The sequence below is a fragment of the Quercus robur genome, chromosome 2, assembly GCF_932294415.1.
Source record: "Quercus robur chromosome 2, dhQueRobu3.1, whole genome shotgun sequence".
NCBI lineage: Eukaryota > Viridiplantae > Streptophyta > Magnoliopsida > Fagales > Fagaceae > Quercus > Quercus robur.
The window spans coordinates 40470961-40492953 of record NC_065535.1 but is presented as its reverse complement, the minus strand read 5'-3'; the positions used below and the strand labels follow the sequence as shown (position 1 = coordinate 40492953).

General features: G+C 38.4%; 1 protein-coding gene across 1 annotated transcript; it reads right to left on the bottom strand.

The window, feature by feature from the left end:
• Window positions 1–4467: 4467 nt before the first annotated feature.
• Window positions 4468–5001, bottom strand: LOC126698933 (uncharacterized). Its single transcript, XM_050396451.1, has one exon. The coding sequence runs from the start codon at window positions 4999–5001 to the stop codon at window positions 4468–4470; it is 534 nt and encodes a 177-aa protein (XP_050252408.1).
• Between the last annotated feature and the right edge of the window lie 16992 nt (window positions 5002–21993).

Sequence of the window (21993 nt, the reverse complement as noted above, 5' to 3'; positions counted from 1 at the left end):
ATCACGTAGTTCATGGATAATGATGGGTTTTTTTTTTTTTTTTTTTTTTTTTTTTTTTTTTTTTTTTTTTAACTCTCCTTTTATGTATACCGCCCTTTCAAGTTTTCAACCAACCTTTTTTGTTTGTTTTTGTTTTTTTTTTTTTTGGTTGCTCTAACTTTTGCTTAGATCGCCCTTTCGGGTTTTAAGCCTAGCGAGCTCTTTTTTTTTTCTTTTTTTTTTAGTCAAACCTAGGAAAGGAAATAACTTAATTTACAACCACCTCAGATGTGGTATTTCTTCAATTGATCCATGTTGGTTGGCTCAGTGAAAGGGTTTGCATCCAAGTCCATCAATCTTACTGCTCCCCCAGAATATATCTGCTTGATAATGTATGGGCCTGCCAAATTTTGCTTGAACTTTCTATTTGCACCTTGAACTGGGGCTCGGATTTCTTTCAACACTAAGTCCCCCAACTTCAAATCTTTGGTTCTCACTTTTTTGTCAAAAGCTTTCCTAAGCCTCCTTTGATATCCTTGAATGTGATACAAGGCTTTTAGTCTTTTCTCATCTAGCATGCACAACTGATCATATCTACTTTGCAACCAATCTGCTTCAAAGATTTCACTTTCTAGTATTGTCCTTAGTGAACGGACACCCATTTCAATAGGAAGGACTGCTTCTATCCCATACACCAATGAATAAGGAGTAGATCCTATGAAAGATCCGATTGATGTTCTATACCCCCAGAATGCATAGGGCAATGATAGGTGCCAGTCCTTGTAGTTATTTGTGCTTTTCTTCAAGATTTTCCCAATGTTTTTATTAGCGGTCTCAATTGCTCCATTAGTCTGAGGACGATAAGGCGAAGACTTGTAGTGCTAAATATTAAATTGTCATAGCAACTTTTCTATTTCTCCTTTGAAATGCTGCCCATTGTCAGAGATAATTTCATTCGATACCTCGTATCTATAGATGATATTGGTCTAAATGAACTAAGCAACTTTCTTTGAATTCAAAACCTTGTATCAGGTAGCTTCTACCCATTTAGTAAAGTAATCAATTGCTACAAATATAAATTTATGGCCAGTGGATGTTGTAGGGTGGATCTTCCCAATAATGTATGTTCCCCATGTAGAGAATGGCCAAGGTGATGTCATGGTATGTAATGGCATGGGTGGCATGTACTTCAGATCTCCCCGAACTTGGCATTGATCGCATCTTCGAACATGAGCCGCACAGTTGGCTTCCATAGTGGTCCAGTAGTAACCCTGTCTCATTATCTTCCTTGATAGCATATGTGCATTCATGTGTGGCCCATAACTTGACTCATGAACCTCTTCAATTATCTGTTGTGCTTCCTTGGCAATTACATAAAGGAGATGAATTCCATCATATGATCTTCTGTAAAGCCTTTCACCACAAATGATGTAATTAGTAGACAACCTTCAAATGGTTAACTGATCATTCTTGTCTGCAGGCTCTGGGTATGTTCCATTCTTGAGGTATTGTAGGATGTTTGAATACCATTCGCCTTCCCAATTCTTTTCCTCATCTTCTTCTATTGTCATGCAGTAGGCTAGTTCTTCTTTTCGTTCCAACACTATGGTCTAGCTCCATCTTCTTTTGGCCCATTTATCATGGATGCCATGGTTGCTAAAGCATCTGCAATTTGATTCTGCATCCTCAGTCTAGCTTCAAGCTTGCTGAATTTTGATGACCACTTCTGGAGACATTGATGATAAGGCATAAGCCTTTCTTCTTTGATCTTCCATTTATTCTGTGCCTAAGAGATTATTAGAGCTGAGTCTCCATACACCTCCAACTCTTTCACTCCTAGGCCTAAGGCTGCTTGTAGACTCATAATGCAAGTTTCATAGTTTGTGACATTGTTGGTAGTAGGAAAGTTAAGTCTGTCGGAAAATGGAATGTGTGCCCCTTTTGGAGAAATTAAGAGAACTTCAATTCCACTTCCGTTTTGATTTGTTGCTCCATCAAAATACATCTTCCACGATTCAACTTCAATCCCCATGATGTCTTCATTCAGAAAGTCTCCTTGGATCTCTTCAGCTTCTTCTGGTGAACAATGGGCTAAGTGATCGGCAATTGCTTTTCCTTTCACAAATTTCTAAGTCACATACTTAATATCAAATTCTGACAAAAGCAAAACCCATTTAGCAGTCTTTCCAACTTGCACAAGTTTTTCCATTAAGTACTTCAAAGGATCCATTCTTGCAATCAACAGAACCTTGAAAGCAAGCATATAATGTTTGAGTTTACAGGTTGCCCATACAAGTGCTACACATGTCTTCTCTAATGGCGAGTACTTCTCTTCATAAGGCAACATCTTCTTGTTGATGTAGTATATGGCATTCTCCTTTCTAGTCTCCTCTAAGTGTTGAGCAAGTAAAGGCCCCATTGCTATATCTGTAATGGTGAGATACAACAACAATGGCTTTTCGAGAACTAGTGGAACAGGTATTGGTGGTTTCATCAGTTAACTCTTGATCTTCTCAAAGGCTTCTTGGCATTGTTTGTTCCACATGGTTAGGACCTCCTTCTTAAGCAGTCTGAAGATTGGTTCACACATCATAGTGAGTTAGGCTATGAACCTGCTAATGTACTGTATCCTTCCCAAAAATCCTCGGATCTCCTTTTCAATCCTTGGAGGCTTCATCTCTACAATTGCCTCGATTTTGTCAGGATTAACTTCTATTCCCTTCTGGCATACCATAAAAACCCTAACAGTTTTCCGATGTGACCCTAAAAGTACACTTCTTTGGATTCAACCATAACTTATAGAACCGGATTCTCTCAAAGAACTTCCTCAAAGTTGGTATTTGCCCTTCACGGTCTTGAACTTTACTATCATGTCATTAACATAAACTTCTACTTCTTTGTGGATCAAATCATGCAGCAAAGTGGTGGCTGCTCGTTGGTAAGTAGCACCGGCATTCTTAAGGCCAAATGGCATGATCTTGTAGTAGTATGTCCCCCAAAGAGTGATAAATGAGGTTTTCTCCATATCTTCTAGAGCCATCTTAATCTAGTTGTATCCTAAAAATCCATCCATAAACGAGAGCAACGCATGCCCTGTTGTGTTGTCAACTAAGACGTCAATGTGAGGCAAAGTAAAGTCATCTTTTGAGCTAGCCTTATTCAGATCTCGAAAAATGTACACACATTCTGACCTTCCCATCCTTCTTTTGTACTAGAACCACATTAGCTAACCACTTTGGATAGGTGACCACCCTCAAGAATCCTACATTATACTGTTTTCCTACTTTTTCCTTGATCTTGATAGTCCATTCTGGCTTTATTCTCCTTAACTTCTACTTGACCGACTTCATGGTTGGATCTGTTGGAATGCAATGTTGTACTATATTTGCATCAATCCCAAGCATGTCTTCATATGACCAGGCAAAGATCTCTTTGAACTCTGTCAGTAATGCCACTAATGCATCTTTCTCTAAGGCGGTGAGGGTATTGCCTACTTGGATCATCTTGGGTTCATCATCAGTTCCCAGGTGAATTGGTTGGGTTTCTTCTTTTATAGGTTCTAAGTATCCATGTTTTAATTCCTTATTATTAAGAGTTTCTTTACCAATGTCATAAATAAAAACATTCAAAGCCAGCAAATAAGCAAAATCAGAAATCATATTAAAAGGGAATGAGTTTTTAACAGACTCTACAGACTCAACAGACTCAATTGGAAAACTATCACAAACAAATTTAACAGGAATAGAGACACTAGCAGAAATTGACTCAATAGGAATAGAAACATTGTTCTTGGTAGGAGTGACTAGTTCAGCGGTCTTGATCTTCTTGGGAAAAGTGACTGACTTGACGGTCTTGATTTTCTTCATTGAGTCCTCCATGGGGTGGGCGACTCCTTCCCATGCCCAGTTCTTCAACTCGGTCATGGCTTCCACAATGGCAGGTGGCTCCCAATAAGTTCTTTCTTCCTTCAACATCAATACTGTGGGGTCTACATCCATATAATCCGTAGCTTCTTCTTCAACCTCCATATCTGTGGGCTTGTCGGTCACAAAAGCATTCAAGCACTCCATGCTATCCATCCATCCATTCATCAAATAGCTCATACATGCCTCTGTTGCCCAAATCAGTGGTTTAAGGGAGATGCTCTAGCTCACTTCCTTCCATTCTCTCCTCATTATGTTCAACATTCTCAAGTGTCATGATTTTGAGACTATGGACCACCAGTTTTTGGTCTAGAGCAGCAAACCTGGCATTTATGTCATCATCCTCTACAGTACGTAGGGTTGGTGTACTTGGTTCTGAATCATAATACGACCCCAATTCAAGAACTTCTTTTCCATGCTTGTCATACCTAGGGCCAGACTTTGAGCTAACATTAGTGATATCACTCCAATATGAAAGATGCCTATAGGGATATTCTTCATGATACATTTGATTGGCTTATGCATTTTCCTCTCTTGCATTCTCTAACACATTTATTAGCCTGTATTAATCACTATCAGTATCACTCCACTTGTTAGCTTCAGTATCATCTTCAATATCTTGATCATAGTAGTCCACATCACTGTCATATTCCTCATAGAATAGGTCTACATCTTCATCTTCTCTTTCACTAGGGGGTTCACCCCAATCATCTCCGCTATACGGGCCATCATAACTTTTGTTGCTGTTGTCATCACTATTCGTGTTCCTGTCATCATCACCATGTCCACCATCACTGCTATTGCTGTCACTACCACTATCACTCTTGTCATCACCTTCATCTTCATCATCACTAGGGGCTGCTCCCCCTTCCTCGTCTTCATCATTAGCTCTTAGTTCATACGGGCTCTTCAATGTATGCTGGCAGGCCTCCCAATATTCTTCTTCTTCTATGTTGTAGATATGATCTCCAAGGAGTGTAGTCATGGTGTTAGGATCCATGTGATCAGCCCAATTAGTTGGAACCCAAGTGATATCTTCTTTCTTCAATTCTAGAACCTCATTGTTGCAATCAAGTAGTTTCTTGAAACCGGGCACCATTGTCTTTGTTATAGGATTGAATCTCGGTTTTAGGAATCCCTAATAACATTGACTTTCTCTAGCTTTTACAAGCTTCCCATTCAGCGTAGGAGTGTAGGGCTTCAAAGGTTCTGGAGGACAAGGAAGTCCTTTTCCTTTGGCCTTGGCTCGGGCCATCCTTCTTACTTCCATTTCCAACAAATCATCGTCAGTGGGCTTATAGCCTAGCCCAAAAAGGTGGTGTGGCAGTAGGAATTGCCAAGTCTTGAAGAATTGGTTTCTTCACAGCTCTCCTCAAACTCATCCTAGGAAGGTAGTTCATTCTCCTCATCATTGTTACCATGTTGTTGTTACCATAATGAGCAAGGTCCATTGGGATCTTTTCAACTTCTTCTCCTCTCTTTTCAAAGCCAGGCTTCTCAATCTCAAAGCCATCCAAGGTCAATGGCTCTTTCTCAAAATCAATACGATTAATGGGTTTAGGCACAGTCAAAGTATCTTTATAGATTCTTACAATAGCCCCTTCATATGGAAACCGAACCTTTTGATATAGGGAAGAAGATACGACTTCTGTGTCATGGATCCATGGTCACCTAAAGAGCATATTGAAGCATGAGGCTATATTAAGGACATGAAAATTCACCTTCTTGACCATCGGTCCTATGGTAAGCTCCAATGTTATGGTTCCTAAGACTTCTCTTCTACTATTGTTGTATGCCCTCACATGTTGATCAGTAGGCACAAAGTCTTCAATGCTCAGTCCAAGGCAGCTTGCAGTCTTCAAAGGACAGACATTCAAGGCACCTCCATCATCCACCAAAACCATCGATATTCTCTTCCCCATGGAATCTACAGTGATATGCAATGATCGTTGTGGTGCTTCCCCTTCTTGGTCAAATCCTTTTAGGAATAGGAAATAGTGAGTTCCCTATTTATGGACCCAATCATAGCATTTAGATCTTGGGAGGTTATGGTTGTTGGGACTTGGATTTGGTTGAGCAAGTCTACTAGGTTTTGTCGGTGTTTGTACGAGGCCATGAGTAAACCCCATAAGGATATGTTGGCTTGTGTCTTCTGTAGTTGCTTAAGGACTTCATCTTCTTCGGCGGGTGTTTGTTGAGTGGATCTGTTCAGAGCTTCCACCAAGTTGTCGGTCTCTAAATGTGGGGGTTTGAAGTGTCTCCCCCCCTTGTGATGTGGGCAATTTTGGTTGAATCATGGGGATCAGTGTCTCGGGGTTTAACGTTTCTCCCCTCATTTACAAGTGTTTGGTTATTCTCTTGGGGTTTGAAGTGTCTCCCACATTTGTGGATGTTTGGCTATTCTCTTGGGGTTTGAAATGTCTCCCCTTATTTATGGATGTTTGGTCGTTTTCCTGTCCTGGTACTTCATTCCATAAGTCAGATCCTGTGGTGGTAGTAGAGGTTCTATCCATTAATTCTTCCCATGTCATCATGAAACACTCGGGTAGGTCATAGATCAAATCGGACGAGTCTTCCTTATTCTCTTCTTCGGTCATCAAGCAACTAACCCTCGATCCTTTCCCAAAATTGTGATTGGGCAAGGGATTATTAGTGATGCTAGGCCTTGTAGGTGGCACAGTCACTTTATTGTCTATTAGGTCTTGAATTGCATGACAAAGGGTGAAACAATAGTCAGTGTCATGACCAGGGATTTGATGGTAAGCACATCTTTTATTCACATCAAACTTTGAGGGCAAGGGGTTTGGAATTGGTCTTGGGTCTTAGGGCTTCAGTAACCCTTTTGCTTTTAGCTTGTCAAAAACTTGACTAATGGGCATGTACAACTCATGAAATTCTCTCTTGGGTCTAGGCCCTTAGGGTACTTGCACAGGTGCAATGGGTGCTATCAATTGATAAGGATCATTTTTATGAATATTGGAAATTTCTGCAGCCTTAGAATTAGACCCTACATTCTTTCTAAATCTTGGAAGGTCATCAGTCTTTATAGTGAGATGTTTATAGCATCCTCAATTTGAGTTCTGGTAGCAATTAAAGCTTTAAAATTGGGAAAATACTGTGCAAACAAATATTTATGGTATACAGGCAATAAGTTCTTTTCAACCATGGCTAACTGTTCTTCATTCAGCCTACTCATCATTTGTGTAGCCTTGGCTCTCCACTTGGTAATGAAAGCAGAAAAGGATTCTTTTGGCGCTTGCTTGTTAGTCTCAAGGTCTCTTCTTGTGATATCCACTTCCATATTGTACTTGTATTGCTTGTGAAACTCTCGGCAGATGTCCTCCCAACTTCTCTCTCTTGCATCATCCAGGTTGAGGAACCACCTTAGAGCGGCTCCAGTCAGTGTGTTTTGGAACATCTGGGCAAGTACCTCTTCAGTCGTGCCTAAGGGCTACATAGCCCTTATATACATCTTCAAATAGGGCTTTGGGCAGTCGGTCCCATCAAACTTGTCTAGATTTGGCATCTTGAACTTGGGTGGCAACCTTGAATTGGGGAATAGGGAAAGAGAATCGTAATCCATAAGTTCCTCTATCTTGCAGGCTCTTCTAATCATCTCCTCCATTTTATTCATCCTCTCATTGATCTTCTTCTCATTTCTAAGGCTGGTGGATCATGATCAATCTTGTCCCCCTCTTGATTACCTTTTGAATTATGAAATTGTTGCATCATACAGTTTATGTCTTCCCTCAACTGAATTTGACTAGCTACCATAGTGTTGAGTAGCTCTTGGGTGTTCATGGGTTACTCTATGTTTGGGTGTTCTCCCTCTTCTGCCATGTTACTAAGAGCTTCAGACTTCTTATGACTTGAACTGTCTTAGAGGTCAAAGATAAGGTTGTGATGTTGCAGCAGTGAAGTCTCTTCTAAGCTTGAAGGCTTCAGTATTGTGATGGGAGTGACAGGCTTGGAGCTGGAGCTACTGGCTTGAGTATCGGGCTTTGGTTCTCTTTGTAGCCTTCCTTTAGATCTTGATTAGATTCTTCCCTAATGACAGGCTTGGTCGGGTTAATCAAAGCCAAGACCCCATCTACATCCATCAGTCAATCAAAACAAACACACACAACATGCAATGCAATTTTAACCGGGACCAACCTAAGGGTAGGTTCTAAGTCATTATGTTGTAGGGTAGGTTTGTTATTTCATTGTTTCCCATAGCTAGGATGTTACACCTCCCAATTGGTAATGTAATGAAATTGTGTTGGTCCAAACAGCATGGTTTGTCCTTTACAGTCAACAGGAAATGATCCAGTGATTTTGGGCTATAAGTTGGTGAGTTCGCCACTGGGTACCCAAATCTAATGAAGATTGGTGATCCATGGGTACAACTACCACAAATTGTTGAAAATGGTGCATACATTGTTGTTTGGATGGCACACACTATGACAATTAAGGAAAGATTTTAACAACCAAAACAAACAACAAAATATCATACACCACAATATTATGCAACATCCCATCAAACATAAATAAACAAACAACAACTATATCATGCAAGGCCATGCAAAAAAAAGGTACATATGTGGTCACTTAAGTCTAATACAAAGCTTAGCCCTCGATATCCCCAGTGGAGTCACCACTCTGAGAGACCTCATCGAAAAGCGTCCCTCAAAAATGAGATTTGGGTACCTTTTAAGGCACCTCTCTTTTTGGGTAAGTGGTATGGAGTCGCCACTTATTTTTCTTTATACAAAAAAAATAAGAAAAAATATATCATTACAAAATACATGATTGAATATTTCCATTCATTGATTGAATAAAAATTACATATCTTGAAAAACTTGAAATTTACATAGCTTTGGGTCCTAGTTACAATCTACCAAATAATTACATGGCCTATTGTCCTAGTTACATTCTACCCAAAATAAATGAAGACAAGGCTAGATCTACTAAACCAAAAACCTAAATTCGGATGCTAGGTTACAGAATGGGAAAGTGTTAGGCACCCATTCCGCCCAGACAGAGTCTGGTCTTCTAGACTCTTGTGACCAATGTACTTTCTTATGCATGTCATGAATGATATGTTGAACATGTGAGACAACACTTAAATCACACAAATTTATTTATGAATGAAGTCTCTTCTTTTGTTTAAAAAAAAAAAATCAGATCTGTTTTTATTGTTAAAAAAAATTGATTTTAGTTTGTCAAAATATAGATATGTTTTGTGGGATATAAAAAAAAAAAAAAAGGTTTTTGATGATAAAAATTCAGATCTGTTTTGTTATATTTAAAAGAATGATTTTTTGTTGACAAAAATTTAGATATGTTTTTCTATATGTTTAAAAAAATATTTTCTAAGAAGAGAATTCCACTCATAATCTAAATTTACGCAATCATGAATTAAAATAATCACAAATATAGTAATACATAATCTCCTTTTTTATTTCAACAATTTGCATGTATTAAGAAAATCATATTTGCATCTTAAGAAAGATGCAAATCAGTTTTGATTTGAGAAAAATTTAGATCTGCATCTCATAAAGATGTAGATCTCTTTCTATTTGAGAAAACTCAGATCTACATCTTATAAAGATGTAGATCTTTTTTTATATTGAGAAAAATTCAGATCTACACCTTATAAAGATACAAATATGCTTTTATATTGAGAAAAATTCAAATCTACATCTTATAAAGATGCAGATCTATTTCAGTATTGAGAAAAATTCAGATCTACATCTTATAAAGATGCAGATTTGTTTTGTTTTAAGAAAAACAATTGTTCACATGCAAATTTATTGACATTCAAGAAAAAGATTATAACAATCACATAAAAAACAATCATGCTTTAACAAAACAACAATTTACAATTCATGTTATGGATATTTGAAAAAGAAAGAGATATAACATGCATCTCACATCACAAGAAAAAGGGTGAAGGAAAAAACCTCTTGCATGAGCACACTTTGTTCTTAAGAGGATGTTTTAGGGTTCAAAGAAATTTGTTCAATTTTCTTTGAAATCTAAAAACCCTAATTTAAGCAGCAACACCCAGAGAGGGCATCAAAAAATATGGGTGGTTTGAGAGTCAAAAAATGTATGCCTCTCAGAGCGTAAAAAAAAAAAAAAAAGGTGTTGAATTATGAGGTTCAATCTCTATTTATAGAGGCCAGAAGATTGAAAAAATAGGTACAAATGATTAGGGTCTGAATTCGGATGCATCCTTTTGTGAAAAGATCGAAAAAGGTATGCATAATCGTCACCCGAAGATCGTTGAGCCAAAGCCCACATCAGGGAAATTCGGCCCTTTTAGAGTGCCATTCGGCACTCCAAAAGTGCCGAATTGGCCCTAAGGCTCCGAATGCACTTTCGTGTTCAAGTGCCATTTGGACTCCTCTTCTAGGGTTTTTTGGCTGGTCCTTTTACCTAGATGTGTTTTCATCCTCCGCCTATGATTTTTCATCTCTTTTTTGGATAATTCAGGATATTTAAGAACAATTATCTTGTAGATAAATACCTTAAAATAAATCTTGATAAAGTTCAGATTATCCATAATTTTATTGTTATCCAATCATTCATTTTATTCCCATGCATGCATCCCTATTTTAACACTAGTTATCAACCAATCACAAAATTATTTAATTAATTTTAATCGTTTAACCAATCAAAATTAATTTAAATTGATCATGTGTGGTCGACTACTTGGACACAATGCATGTTGACCGTGTAAACTTGATCATGCGATATCTTCGATCCAATAGTCGATTTGATAACCAAAAACACCGCTGCAACCGTTAGAATCTCAAGATCATTTTTATGATATACAATGAATGAATTAATGCATGTAATGTAAAGACAAAATTATGCATGTAATGCAAGAACAACTTAATGCATGTAATGCAAGAACAAATTGATGCATGTAATGCAATTATGATTTTTGGGGTACATGGATTGGTCATTCAAGTCAGTCTCCTTAATTAAATCATGGGTGCAAAATTGAGTGTTTACAACCACCAAAAATTACACAACTTTATGCCACAACTTGCTACATGGTGAGTTGTGACTGGTGAAGGAGTGTCTGTGGGCCATGTGAGGACACTCCTTCACCAGTCACAACTTGCCACGTGGCGAGTTGTGGCACAAGATTGTGCCATTTTTGGTGGTCCCAGCATTTTCCAAATTCAATACCAATGCTAATTGAATATATATATATATATATATATATATATATATATATATATATATATTAATAATAATAATAATTTTAGAGCAGAATTCAGATATTAAAATTCTAATGATTTTTTTTTTTTTTGGGAGAAACTAGACAAAGAAACTGTATTGAACTGAATTAAGATGCATCATACCTAAATCCGCAGGGACCTGTTAGGTTGAATTCAATGAGTTGTGCTAGGACTATCAAAAATGGCACAACTCTGTACCACAACTCGCCACGTGGCGAGTTGTGACCGGCGAAGGAGTGTCTGTAGGCCATGTGTGGACACTCTTTCACCGATCACAACTTGCCACATGGGGAGTTGTGGTACAAAATTGTACCAGTTTCTATGGTCCCAACATTTTCCGAATTCAATACCAATGCTAATTATATGCGTCTTATACATGACGTGATGCTAAGGTGACTTGAATTTAAATCACTGATTTCAACCATGGGGGCCCCAGCAATTCGGAAGCCGGAAAAAACAAAATGTAAGACAATGGATGTGGGGGAAAATGTAAATAATTGAGCCGTTCATTCCAAAAAAAATAATTGTAAGAGCAGCCATAGCAGTGGAGCTAAAAATTTAGCTTTTTAGCTCCACCAAAAGTTACTTTATCTATTTTACCTATACATATGCTACAGCAGTGGATCTATTTTAGCTTTCAACACAATAAAATAATATAAACAACACAATAAAATAATATATCCTCTACAATAAAATAATATATCTCACTACCCAAAAAACACCCACAACACCCACCACAACCATCAGCCACAGCCACAACCACAGCCACAACCACCACCACCACCACCACCATCGGCCATAACCACCACTCTATTTTGGCAACCACAACACAACATAGAAAAAAAAAAAAAACAAAACCACAACCACAATCACAACCCCACCACCACCAGTCACCACAAACCACCAGCCATAACAACCATAACCACAACCCACTGCCACTGCCACTGCCACAACCACCACCACCACTACCATAGCCAAAATCAACCACCACCACCACAGCCACCAAACCCATATGAAAATACATAAAAAATAAAATAAAATAAAAAAACTCAATCGCAGCAAAGAGAATAGAGAGATGGGCGGCAGTGGTGGATCGGAGGCTTGGGAGGCGTGGGCCGGTGGATCGGAGATGTGGATCGTGTGTCGGCGGAGGCTTAGGTTGGCTTGGGCTGGTGACGTTGAGGCCGACGGAGGCGTGGGTCGGAGGCTTGGGGCTTGGGTCGGCTTGGGCCGGTGACGAAGTGACTGAGGCCGGTGACGTTGGGCCTGTGACGGAGTGACTGAGGCCGGTGACATTGGGCCGTTGACGAAGTGACTGAGAGAGAGAGAGAGGCGAGAGTGACTGAGAAAAAAGAGAGAGGATTTTTATTATTTTAAGTCCTGGCCGAATAAAATAATAGTTTTTTTTTTAGCTCTCATGAATAGTGCACATCTATCCATAGATGTGCACTGTAGCAGTGGAGCTAAAAAAAATAGATTTAGCTCCACTGCTGGAGCATCATTTAAGGTTTGTGGAGCTAAAATTTAGCATTATAGCTTTATACCTCCTTTGCTGCAAATGCTCTAAATAATTGAAACAAGGCACCATTCATGTTTCCCCATCATCCAATGTATTCTTTTATCTTTATTGGGACTATTTATGTTGGGGTGTGTGCGCGCCAGAATGTCGTGTTGGTGAGTTTCAGTTGTCCTAATAAGGAGGGCTCACCGACGAATGAAGATGTGCAGAATTATAAGAATTTCAACCAATTTTAAATTTGTACAAACGGTTATTTATAACATTTTAAAAAAAAAAAATTATGAAAAACTAGCCTTTGAACACGCGCATACTCAGAGGCTTTTCTATTTTTGTGGATAATTTTTAATAATTTGCATCCATTATAATTTGAGATTACTACATTTTCTAATCACCAAAAAATATAGGGGTGTGATGAGTATTATACGTTAGTAGGTGAAATAATTTTTCATCACACCCTTAGGTTTTTAAGCGATTGGAAAATATAGTAATCTCAAATTATAATGGATGCAAATTATTAAAATTTACCCATAAAATAGAAGAGCCTCTGAGCACACACGTGAATGCGTGCTCAGAGACTAGTCTCTTTTAATTTAGAAAGTAGTTCTAACTTTTTAACAAAATTAATGAAATCAAAACTTAAGATATAGTTCTAAATTTTTAAAAAAAATCTTTAACAAAATTAATGAAATCAAAACTTAGGATATAAGCACCATTCTACGCCAATAGTGAATTTTTTGTTTAATATTATAAGAGTATTTTAAAAAAAAAAAAAAAATACCTTCACCAGTTCGGTATTTCACTTTTACTTTCCACATCCCATGTTTCCTTATTTTTAAAAAGTTCAATTAAATCACATTTGGATATTCTTTAAAAAAAAAGAAAAAAAATCACATTAGGATATAGTTATATTTGAATCCAAATTAATTTAGTCACATACACAGACTCATTTGAATTCAAATTCAATCTTCTCATAATCATTCTGTCTTAAAGATACAATAAATTTGAAGCACATTGAAATATTGAAAATACAATATTAGATCCAAATTTATTTTTAAGAAATATTGCACATTTTTTAAATGGTAGTTATGTAATTATATTTAATCCTAAACGATAAGCACTTAGTACACATCCATTACTAAATTTTAACATGCTTAAAAAAGCTTTAAAAAAAAAAAGTACACATCCATTACTAAATTTTAACATGCTTAAAAAAGCTTTAAAAAAAAAGGGCTATCAACGTTACACAAATTAGTAAATATAGGCATATATAGGTAAGATATTTACAAAAAAAAATTCTTTAACAACTACTTAACCCGAATTTATCCAATATGCCTACTATGCAATCTAACAAAATTGTTGAAATGCCACACTAAAAAAAATACAAAAAAAAAAAAACTAAAATAAAGATTAAGACTTAAATGTAAGAGAGAGCACCACTTAGAACACATACACTAAAATAATGAGTCAAACCTGATAACCACAAAAAACAAATAGACAAATCAATATATCATTCCCACTCTTTAAAAAATACTTATTAATTAGAGAAAATATTAAACACTCATCAAACTAACAGTTAGGACATATGTGTTTCATATGTTAGGAACATATGTTATGATTTTATGTAATTGGTTTATCCTTTGACAAAACACACTTTACTTGTATTTGGGTAGATTTATGATGTCTTTAAATACTTCAAGAAACCTTGTTTCAAGATCAAGTATTGAAGCCTTCAAGTCTATTCAAGAAAACAAGTTCAGAGTGCAAAATCATTAAAGCTCGACAGCTGCATCTATCGAGCTTAAGGAAGCTGTTCTACATTCGGTGTGCTCGACACCTGCTCGACACTTGCTATCTATCGAGATTTAAGATTTTCAGAATTCCAATCTGATTTTCTTGGGATCCGTGAACGTGTCTTTGGGCTTCCTTTTCTCCTAACCCTAGACATATAAAAGGATCAGTTTAAGGGCCATCAAAGTGTTCACAAGTTGCACAAGCTTTGAGAAAACTCTGTTCAAGCAAATTGTGACCAGAGACGAAGTTCTTGCCCTAGTTCATCTCTTTCTCTTGAAGAAGTTGTTGTGTATATGCACCGTAGGGTTTTGTGACCAAGCATCTTCTTGATCTTCATCGTGTGGATGAACTGAAGAACTTTGCAACCAACAACCTTCTTAGTTGGTGATTGAAGTCGCGTACTGGGATCCGTGCAATTGGTTAGTCACGTATTGGGAGTCGTGCATCAAAAGGAGGAACTATCACTATAGAACAAGTTCAGTTGGGTGTTGGGGTAAGGGTTCAACTGTAGGTTGGTAAGGTACTTGGGTTCCTTTACTTGTAACCACTTGTTGCGATAATAGTGGAGATTCGGGAGTGGTGACCTGAAAATCACCCGGTGGGGTTTTTGCCGTTAGGTTTTCCCCATTTGTAAACAAATCACCGTGTTATTTATTTTCCGCTGCTTTATTAGTTTATTGGTGATTTGTTTGTGCTACCACGCGTTTGCATGATAAATTGATTAATTAATAACTTGGCTAATAAATTAATTAATTTCTATCATAAGGAGTCATTCAGTTTGTGGCCTATCAAGTGGTATCAGAGCAGGCACACTCTAATTAGGGTTTAATCTTTGCTGTGTTGATCCATTGACCCCTGTTTGTCATGGATAAAGGACAGTCATTAATCATACCTCCTTTATTTGATAGCACTAACTATGCATACTAGAAAGTACGCATGAGAGCTTTCTTGTAGTCTTTAGATGAGAAAGTGTGGCAAGCTGTGGAGATAGGCTGGACTAAGCCTACAGAAGCGCCAGCCGATTGGGATGATGCCAAGATTAAGGCGGCAAACTTCAACAGCAGAGCATTGAATGCATTGTTTAGTGCAGTCACCAATAAGGAGTTCAAGAAGATATCCTCAATTGAAACTGCCAAGGAGGCTTGGACCATTCTCCAGACAACCTATGAGGGTACTAAGGCTGTTAATGACTCAAAACTTCAGAGGCTCACTACAAGCTTTGAAGAGATAAAGATGGAGGAGGATGAGTCTTTCGATGAGTTCTATGCAAAGTACTCAGATCTCTGCCCGAGAGATTTCATGCCAAGATTACGGCAATAGAGGAATCAAAGGATATTGACAAGATTCCTCTGACTGAGTTGGTTGGAAACTTGCAGACCTACGAGCTAGGGTTGACAAGAATAGGCAAGTCGGGTAAAAGTAAGAGCATGGCACTGAAGGCCAAGAGCAGTGAAACAGATGAATCTTCTGATGATGAAGATTCCAAGATGAAGTCCTACAATACCAGGCAGTTCAAGAAGTTTATGAAGAACGCCAATGGAAAGGGTTTTGACAAGGACCGCAGGCAATCCAGTTCTTCTCAGTTTAAAGGCCAAGACAAAGGGAAGAAGGATGCTAAGGAAGGTGGTCAGTACACTGTTCCTTCAGGACCTAAGTGCTTTGGGTGTCAAGGCTTTGGTCACATGAAGCATGAGTGTCCTACATACCTCAAGAGCATTGGGAAGAGCAAGGCACTTGCTATTACCTTGAGTGACACTGAGCCTAAGGATGATTCCGACAATGAGGATGACAGAATCTTAAATGCCTTCACGGCCACTGTCAATCCTACTGATGGGATTGTTGAAGATGTGGTTGAAGAAGAGGAATTGGTGGAATCCAAATTTGAGAAGATGGATGATCAAAATGACATCCATAGAACCTATGAGAAACTGTACAAGCTTTTTGAGAAGCATGAGAAACTGTATAGGCTAACCACCAAGAAGCTCAGTGATGTGGAACTTGACCGTGAGGAGCTTTCCACAAAGTTTGATGTGGCTAATCCGACTATTGGGGCGCTGAGGTTTGAAAACAATTTCTTGGCTAAGAAGACCAAGAAGCTTGAAACAGAGCTATGTCAAGTCAGAGGTCAACTGGAAAGGACTTTAAGCGCAAAGCTGGATGAGATGCTAAGCATTCAGAAATCTACTTCAGATCGAACAGGCTTAAGGTATGGTCTTTCTTCCTCCAATACCGCTTCTTCTAGTACTACTGTTTTTGTTTCTCCTGCTAATAATGTTAAAACTGAGAACAATGAGATTAAAACTGAATTAGCTAGTGAGAACTTAGACAAGGGTAAATCTATCTTAGGAGCACCCCTAAGCTTGAGAAGAAAGATGTTAAAAACCCTAGGGCTAAGAAGGCTAACTCTTAAAAGCCTAAACAAAAGAAACAGCATCTCTGTCATCATTGTGGAGCTGCTGGTCATACTCAACCAAATTGCTACAAATGGCTTGCCACTCAACAGAGCAATGGCATGATAGCATCTGGGAACCAGAATCACCTTCAATCCTCTCTTGCTCCTCTTGGAGATCTTCTCAAAGCCCTCATGTTCCTTTCGAACTTGAACGGTTTTAATTCTTCCCTTTCACCGCCAGTTCAAGGGTTTGCTAGACGGAAAGGTTCTTCCAAGGTGTGGAAGGAAAAAGGGGTCCAAGTGATTCTGTCACTTTTCTCTCTCTCTTCTTGTTTTTGTGTGTGCATTACTTAGGTGTTTTGATTTCATGTTTTGAGTCAGTCTAGTTTTTATGCTTTGGTTGTTTAACATGTTTTTGTTTGGTTATTTTTCAGTTTTTGCTTGTTTTGTTTTTTTTATAAAAATAAAAAAAAATTGAAAAATCAGAAAAATACAAAAACAGTAAGTGTTTTGTGTACATTGGTACTTATATACCTTGGATGGCCATTGAAACAAAGTCTTCTAAACTTTGTATCATTTGTAGCTTAGATGAGCATCTCTATGCATAACTAAGCAAGTGAGCTTTGTGGCTCGTGTTTGTGATGAGTACGATTAAGTTGTCTCTTAAACTTAACACGCATATCACTCTTTTTGACAGGAAGGACTAAAAAATCCTGAAAGAAAGACATAAATAACCATCTCACCATTATTGCCCGCCAATCATAATAAGACACCTGTATGCTTTGGCATAGCAAAAGTGCAGTGTCAATGACATTTATGTGCTTAGATATAGCAAAATTTGAATGTCAAATATCATTGGGTATTTCTTTTCTCTCTCTAATAAGCCCATGCATGATATGCTTAAAAGAATAATATGCAAAGAAAAATCAAAAGCAAAAAGATAAAAAAAAAATGCTTTAAAAATGATTGCAAGCGTGTATTCTAGGAGATGTGGGAGTTATAGGATGTACCTCAAAGGTAATAGTCCCCATCAAGCAGTTATGATTGTGTGTGAGTTAAAGTGATTTTCTCATATCTCAAATCGTCATAACATGTGTACACTTATGCAATCTTGCGATGTTTTTCACACACAACAAGCAATATTCTTTGCTATTCTTGATACATGTGCAGGTACAATGTGATTTGGCCATCACGAGGTTTTACATGTATTAATGTATGCTCACTAAACTGTCTTGACTTGTTTTTGAAATATAAAATTGGTTAGACCTGTTTAGTGTGTGTGTGTTTTTGAAGATCCATGTGGTTAATTTTTAATTGAGAAATGATTTTGAGAGCTTAATATGTTGATTGGATCGTTGGTTGAGTTGCATGTTGGATTGCATTCATGTCTGTGTTTTTCACATCTAGAAAAACTGCTTTTAAAAGCTGGCTTGACCCCTCCTCGATAGCTAGCTATCTGTCGAGCTTCCTAAAGCTTTTTCTTATCGCAATCTCGCTTGCACCTCGATACCTGGTGGATCGATCGAGATTGGGTTCGTATCCTCGATAGCTTCTCGACACCTGGTGGATCGATCGAGCTTCTGTTATTGATTCTGATGTGTTGTTCCTCGACACCTCCTTGACACCTCAGTTGTCGACGAGCAATTTCTCGACACCTCCTCAACAGATCCCTCGATACCTCTCGATACCTGCATCTATCGAGATTTACTGCTTGTCCTATATAAGCATCCTACGCGATCTGGTTCTCATTTCCTTCGATATCTCTCTCGATACTTCTCTGTTTCTCTCCCAAAAACACTCTCATCTCACTCCAACTTGGTTCTTCAAGGATTCCTCAAGCTTTTTCAAGTTTTTCTTTACTTGGTAAGCTTCTAATCCTTTCTCATTCATGCATTTCATGTTTTGAAACCTAGGTTTTGGGGTTTTTGAAAAATTTTGGGGTTTTTCAAAATTGATGAGCTTTTATTGAAATTTTGGGTTGGGTTTTCACTTAAATGTGTTTAAAACCTCATACATTGCATCACATTAGCATTATAATGGTATTGCCATGCATTTAGATGTGTGCTATATGTTTATGTGCTGATAGGTTTGGATTAGGCTGAGCCTATGATGCAATTTCTTTTGCATGTCACATGTTCATCCATTTCCCAGGCATACGGACTTCTTTTCAATACTTGATATATTTGAAACTGCTTGGGACTTTTCTAATTGTCATTCTTTCTCTCCCTCTCTGTTCGTTTACGTTAGTCGTGTCTATGGCACCTAAGCGTAAATCCACTCCAGCCCGGAATCCTCTTCATTCCGGTGCTTCTTCATCATCTGATCCTACTCTATCTCATATCCGGTTCCATGATGATGATGCCTTTAAGGCATTTTCGGAGAACTTTTCTAGACGAGGCATTCATTCGGAACGCCAAGTCATTTTGACGGACTTTGCCGACACCGACCTTCCCTCTGTCATTCATAATAAGGGATGGGAGTCACTGTGTGACGTCCCGGTCACCTGTCCTCTCGTGCTTATCCAGGAGTTCTACTCCAACATGCATGGGATTGATCGGTCAGTACCTCTTTTCTTCACTCGCATTCGAGGTACGCGCATTCCTATCACACCGCAACTTGTTGCGGATGTGCTTCAGGTCCCTAGGATAGAGTTTCTTGACTATCCTAGCTGTGAGCGTCTGAGGACTGTGTCCAGGGATGAGCTCATGTCTACTTTTTGTGAGCGCTTTACTGCTTGGGGTGAGCGTCTTTTTACACCATATCGACCTTTTGCTAAAGGTCCTAGATTCATGGACATGGTGATGACTTTTGTTTTGCATCCCCTCTCTCACTATAACTCCATCACAAAGCCTCGTGCTCGATTTTTGTTGTCTCTTCTTAAGCATCTTACCATAGACTTTCCTTCTCATTTCATTTTGTCTATTATAGATGTTTATCTAGATTCGGCGTCCCGTGATAAGCTCATCTTTCCTTCCACTATCACGAGGATCTTACGCCATTTTTCCGTTCCTTTTCCCTCTTCCAACCATTTTACCATCATGTGTGCCACAGATTACGCTACCGTTAAACGTAGCGAGGCCCAGCTTCGGTCGCGGCAGTCGGATTCAGAAGCTCCTTCCTCCCGTTCAGCTCCATCCCGTTCTGCTCCATCCACATCGGCTTCTCCTTCTTCTTCAGGCGATGTGTCTTTAGGAGACATTATGGCGCAGCTGCAACGCATGGATGCTCACCTAGATACACTCTTTACGGAGTTGTATCAGGTGAACGTTTGTGTCGGTCGTATTGCACGACGACAAGCGTCCATGGGTGGTTTTGCTCCTGAGGCTACTCCTTCACCACCTTCTCTCGTGGGTTCTGCTTCTGAGGATGAGGATGATGATGATGGTGATGACGATGATGCTTTGGATGATGCTGATGGAGATAGTAGCTCTACCGATGAGATGTCTACTTGACACTCTTACCCTTTGTCATTCGTGACAAAAAGGGGGAGTACTTTTGGTATGAGAGTAGTCTATCTTAGGGGGAGAGTTAGTATAGGACCATTTTGTTAGGGGGAGTGTTGATACTTTTTAAGGGATGTAGTGAGGATAGTATGTATCTTTTCTTTTCTTTCTTTTTAGATACATTACTCTTGTACATAAGGTCTTGTGACCATTTATAGACATACATTGTACTTATCTCTCTCTTTATATTGATGTATGTTTTTCTTTCACCTACCCCTTCATGTGTTGTTTCTTTTCTCCCTTTATACACATGTTTCTTATACTTGTATGCAATCTATTATTTCTGTTTCACACAAAGATACCTTGATGAGTTTTGTTTAAAGTGTTTCAGAAATACAGGTTGTCAAAGTCTACTTGCCATAAACTCTCTTCTTGCAAAGCTTTTCAAGAGTATGTGTTATGATAGATTTTATTGTATTCAACAAGTGAATATGAGTTGAGTGATTTATGACTTCTCTTATGCTCATTTGTTTGTTGTGGTTTTGTCACGGATTGCCAAAAGGGGAGATTATTAGGACATATGTGTTTCATGTGTTAAGAACATATGTCATGATTTTATGTAATTGGCTTATCCTTTGACAAAACGCACTTTACTTGTATTTGGGTAGATTTAGGATGTTTTTAAATACTTCAAGAAACCATGTTTCAAGATCAAGTATTGAAGCCTTCAAGTCTGTTCAAGAAAACAAGTTTAGAGTGCAATATCATTAAAGCTCAACAGCTGCATCTATCGAGCTTAAAGAAGTTGTTCTACATTCGATGTGCTCAACACCTGCTCGACACCTGCTATCTGTCGAGATTTAAGATTTTCAGAATTCCAATCTGATTTTCTTAGGATCCATGAATGTGTCTTTGGGTTTTCTTTGCTCCTAACCCTAGACATATAAAAGGTTCAGTTTAAGGGCCGTCAAAGTATTCACAAGTTGCACAAGCTTTGAGCAAACTCTATTCAAGCAAATTGTGACCGGAGACGAAGTTCTTGCCCTAGTTCATCTCTTTCTCCTGAAAAAGTTGTTGTGTATGTGCACCGTAGGGTTTTGTGACCAAGCAACTTCTTAATCTTCATCGTGTGGATGAACTGAAGAACTTTGCAACCAACAACCTTCTTAGTTGGTGATTGAAGTCGCGTACTGGGATCCGCATAATTGGTTAGTCACGTAATGGGAGTCATGCATCAAAAGGGAGAACTGTCACTACAGAACAAGTCCAATTGGGTATTGGGGTAAGGGTTTGTTAGTTTTTAGACCCCTTAAAACACAATTGGATTAACCTAGGTAATTAGCCAAGTTGTTACTTAGTCCAAATTCCAAATCTAGGTTATCACAATCAAACAATCATATCATGCAAAACAGCGGAAAAATAAATAACACAACAAAATGATAACCCAGGAAAACCAAACCGGTAAAAAACCTGGGGAGGATTTGACCTAACTATCCTCAAGGTAAACTTGAATCCACTATCTTGAAAGAATCGAAGTTCATACAATAAGACTTACAAGCCCCCACGATCGACTTCTTATTGCTACCAATCAGTAGAACTTACTGACACGACCATGTGCAAGCTCCGAATCCATGGACTCCTTCTTTCTTGGATTCACCACCAGCTACAAGCACACCCGCTTGTGTTTTCTTTAAGCTTCAATGGCAGC